The sequence below is a fragment of the Glycine max genome, chromosome 2, assembly GCF_000004515.6.
Source record: "Glycine max cultivar Williams 82 chromosome 2, Glycine_max_v4.0, whole genome shotgun sequence".
In the NCBI taxonomy this organism is placed as follows: Eukaryota; Viridiplantae; Streptophyta; class Magnoliopsida; order Fabales; family Fabaceae; genus Glycine; species Glycine max.
The window spans coordinates 33624423-33628335 of record NC_016089.4 but is presented as its reverse complement, the minus strand read 5'-3'; the positions used below and the strand labels follow the sequence as shown (position 1 = coordinate 33628335).

The following is a 3913-nucleotide window of genomic DNA, read 5'->3' as shown; positions in this document are numbered from 1 at the left end:
TTAGAATATGAAAAATTATTTTCTAACATAGTTATAACTTCCATTTTTATTTTTACGTACTTTTTATTTCAATAATTTTGAATTTAAAAAAATATTTCTAATAATTTTAAAATCGAAACAAACGTATTTTCAAATTTACTTAACTGAAATATCCTAATTAATATATTTTCAAAATGTCATTTAATGTAATATTATACCTTAAAACAAATACAATTAAAATACAAGTCATAACTACCGTGTGGTTGGTTTAAGTAAAAGAAGAGCGGGATCCTTAAGTAAAGATCTTGAGTTTGAAGGTTTTGGATGAAAAAAAACAAAACTGAGTGAGGAGATCATTATTAACTACATTATACCGTGACAGTGAAGTAAATGGTTGCAAGGCGGCTCTCATCCATTTTTAACTACATGAGGCAGCGAAGCATTTCTAGCCTGCTTATAGTTAGCAATGTTTAGTTTTCAGAAAATTTATCTTCTATTGACAGTGTTATTTCTGCTAGGGAAGCCTGTCATAAGCAAGGATCGGTGCAGGGAGAAGTGTGGACGCGTTCATATTGAATTTCCATTTTACCTCAGAAATAACAATTTGAGTCACACCACTGGCCATCATCCTGGGTTCGATCTGTTTTGTAACGATAAAGATGAGACTGTGCTGGAGCTCCCTGCTGTTCCAATTAAATTATTTGTAAAAAAAATAGATTACAAGTCTCAGCAAATCCAAATTTATGACCCTGAAAATTGCCTTCCCAAGGTGTTCTTAAAACTCGGTAATTACTCTATTTATCCATTCAAATTCCAATCAGATTTTTCGGACAAGCATGATGTTTCCTTCTTCTTTTGCAATTCAATTTCGTGCCCGATTTGGCGACTATCTTACCTTCCATGGATTGATCCTGAATTGATATCTTGCACCAAGGTGGAAGATGTTTTGTCCGTGGAGTGGTTGGATGGTGAGGAGATCATAAACTCTATCTTGAAATGGTCAAAACCCAACTGTAATCAGTGTGAAGCACAAGGCCAGAAATGTAAATGGAAGAATGGTACCCAAGATGAAACTGAATGTTTCATTTGCCCAACAAACGCCTTTCCAACATCAACTATTGTACTCATTGCTGCAGGTATGCAACATATCCATGTTTGCTTTTTACTTTCTCTGCTTATATAGTGCTGTTCTGTAAGTCCTTAAATTTACGAAAATTTTAAATAAGTTTAAGAAACTATAATTTATCAGTCACATTAGTCAATTTTTTATTTTTTATTTTTAAATGTAACTTGAAAACTTGAACAACAGTTGGTTTGATGCTTTTTCTGCTACTGGTTAAAGCTTTGTTCTACATGTATGGATATTATAAGATAAAAGAAGAAGACCAGGCTCGGATAGAGAAATTCTTGGAGGATTATGCGGCAATGAAACCTACTAGATTCACTTATGCTGACATTAAGAGAATCACAAATGGGTTTAGTGAAAGTTTAGGGGAAGGGGCACATGGAAAAGTGTTCAAAGGAATGCTCTCCCAACAAATTCTTGTTGCTGTGAAGATTCTCAATGACACAGTTGGAGATGGGAAGGACTTCATAAATGAAGTGGGAATCATAGGAAAAATTCATCACATTAACGTTGTTCGCTTGCTTGGATTCTGCGCAGATGGATTCCACCGAGCTCTTGTCTATGATTTCTTCCCGAATGGTTCTCTTGAAAAGTTCTTAGCACCACCGGACAACAACGATGTTTTCCTCGGTTGGGAGAAATTGCAACAAATTGCTCTTGGTGTTGCCACAGGGATTGAGTATCTCCATCTTGGTTGTGATCACAGAATACTTCACTTCGACATCAATCCTCACAATGTTTTACTAGATGACCACTTCCTCCCCATAATCACGGATTTTGGACTTGCCAAGTTGTGTCCCAAAAATCAAAGCACGGTGTCTATGACCGCAGCAAGAGGAACGTTAGGGTACATTGCCCCTGAAGTTTTCTCAAGAAACTTCGGTAACGTGTCTTACAAGTCTGACATTTACAGCTATGGAATGTTGTTGCTAGAGATGGTGGGAGGAAGAAAGAATACAAATATGTCAGCTGAGGAAATTTTCCAAGTTCTATACCCTGAATGGATCCATAATTTGCTGGAAGGTAGAGACTTTCAAGTTACTATTGAGGATGAGGGAGATGTTCAAATAGCAAAGAAACTGGCCATTGTAGGACTTAGGTGCATTCAGTGGAATCCAAGGGACCGCCCATCCATGAAAACTGTGGTACAAATGCTTAAAGGAGATGGAGATGATTTAATTGCACCTCCTACTCCTTTTGACATCACTGGTTCTTCTAGAACAAATGCTCTTGTTCCAACAAGACGTCAGAATTTCGAGTTGGAAGTTATTCATGAAATAGAAGAGTAAATGATGTTGATAGTCTATTATCCGTATAGGCTTATTATTCTACATGTTAGTTTATTTTTTCTTATTCTTGCATTAAGCTTCTAGAATTATACTTTGAGTTTTAGTTTCTGACTTCATGTCTGAATAGAAGATGTATTTTATAGAAGTTGTAAGACCTATCAGCACTGTTAATAGTCTGTTATCCGTGTAAGCTTAACAATCTACTTGTTTATTGTTTGTTAGATGAAGCTTCTAAGGCTTTACTTAAGAATTTTAGTTTCTACACTTGTCTGGATGGAAGATTCTCGTATTGTGCGGACTGTCTTGCAATACAAAATTATATCTTTTTTCTTTGGTTCAATTTGTTATTTTGTTAAAATGCATTGATGTAGCCTCAAAAACAGAAGTTAATGATCCCTACAGTTTTTGTCTTGCAAAACAGAAGTTTTTAATGATCCCGATAGTTAAATTAACAACATTAGCAACCAATGCATTTTACTAATAAAAAACCAATGCTTTTTTTTATCATTTCTTTAGGATGATTGTTTTTAAATTTCATGACTCACGAGAATTTTACCATTTAAATGTTTGAGTTACCGTTGATAAGCTTTAAAAGTACGTTTGCAAGAGGGTATTTATTCGTTACTCACACGTTACAACTGCTTTGGAATGAACACCACTAAAATTACAACGGGGATACAAACAAGTGCTAAATCATTGGAAAAAAATGTAAACTCGCAGAAATAATGGGATTTTCATTTTTTATAAACATCAATAAATTTACTAGCTTGATCTGACAATGATCTAGAAAATTTTACTAGAAGATCTTTTGTTTTTAATGATTTTATTGGAAGTTTATTTTTTTACTGCATCATATATGTGGATTTAGGCGATATAGAGTGAGTGGTAAGTGACAAGATAGCTCTGCTCGTTTACGTAGAAAAATGATATCTATATAATTCTTCAATAAGCTGCAATGGTAGTGAGGGTGTTTGGAAGGAAGCTGGCATGGTTTCTGGAAACTAATGCAGGGTTGCTATGTTGTTAAGGAGAAAACAAAATGTTAAACTTTGGAATGACATTATGGAAGCGGATGAGAGTGCCATTCGCTGAAAAGATGCTGTTTTTATTAATTGGAGGCAAGCTCGGGCAGCAAGGGATATGTTCCAGGTCCTGTTGATAGCAACTCCCTTGTTATGGTTTGCAAAAACCACTTGAGGGCCATTTAAAATGCAATACTGACCTTGCTCTTTTTATTTGAGAAGTATACTAGTCGGGCATAGGATACTTTCGATCATGATCTAGTACCCTCTCGACCACGATCTAGTTCTCTCAGCCATGGCTTTGTACCCTCTCAGCAAAGAAAGAATCTGGGCATTCGGCCTAGCCAAAATACTTGAATACTCTGGATAATATTTGACAAAGGTGAAACCTTAGATTCAGCTAGATCGAATATCCGAATACCTCCAACTCTCTCATGAAGGAAGAAATCGTAGGTATCTAGCTCGAGCACAGCCTAGTACCCTTCCGATCACAATTT

At 35.7% G+C, this 3913-nt stretch overlaps 1 protein-coding gene across 3 annotated transcripts; it reads left to right on the top strand.

Moving 5' to 3' along the window:
* Positions 1-249: 249 nt before the first annotated feature.
* LOC102669457 (rust resistance kinase Lr10) lies at positions 250-2685 on the top strand. 3 transcript variants are annotated; one of them, XM_041007711.1, is made up of 3 exons: positions 427-764; positions 914-1115; positions 1351-2685. In XM_041007711.1, the coding sequence occupies exons 2-3, from the start codon at positions 1035-1037 to the stop codon at positions 2392-2394; spliced, it is 1125 nt and encodes a 374-aa protein (XP_040863645.1). In that variant the 5' UTR covers positions 427-764; positions 914-1034; the 3' UTR covers positions 2395-2685. The 3 variants fall into 3 exon arrangements, with proteins under 3 accessions (XP_006576001.2, XP_040863642.1, XP_040863645.1); XM_006575938.4 differs by having other exon boundaries at positions 250-1115; positions 1289-2685; XM_041007708.1 differs by having other exon boundaries at positions 304-1115; positions 1322-2685.
* Positions 2686-3913: the final 1228 nt, after the last annotated feature.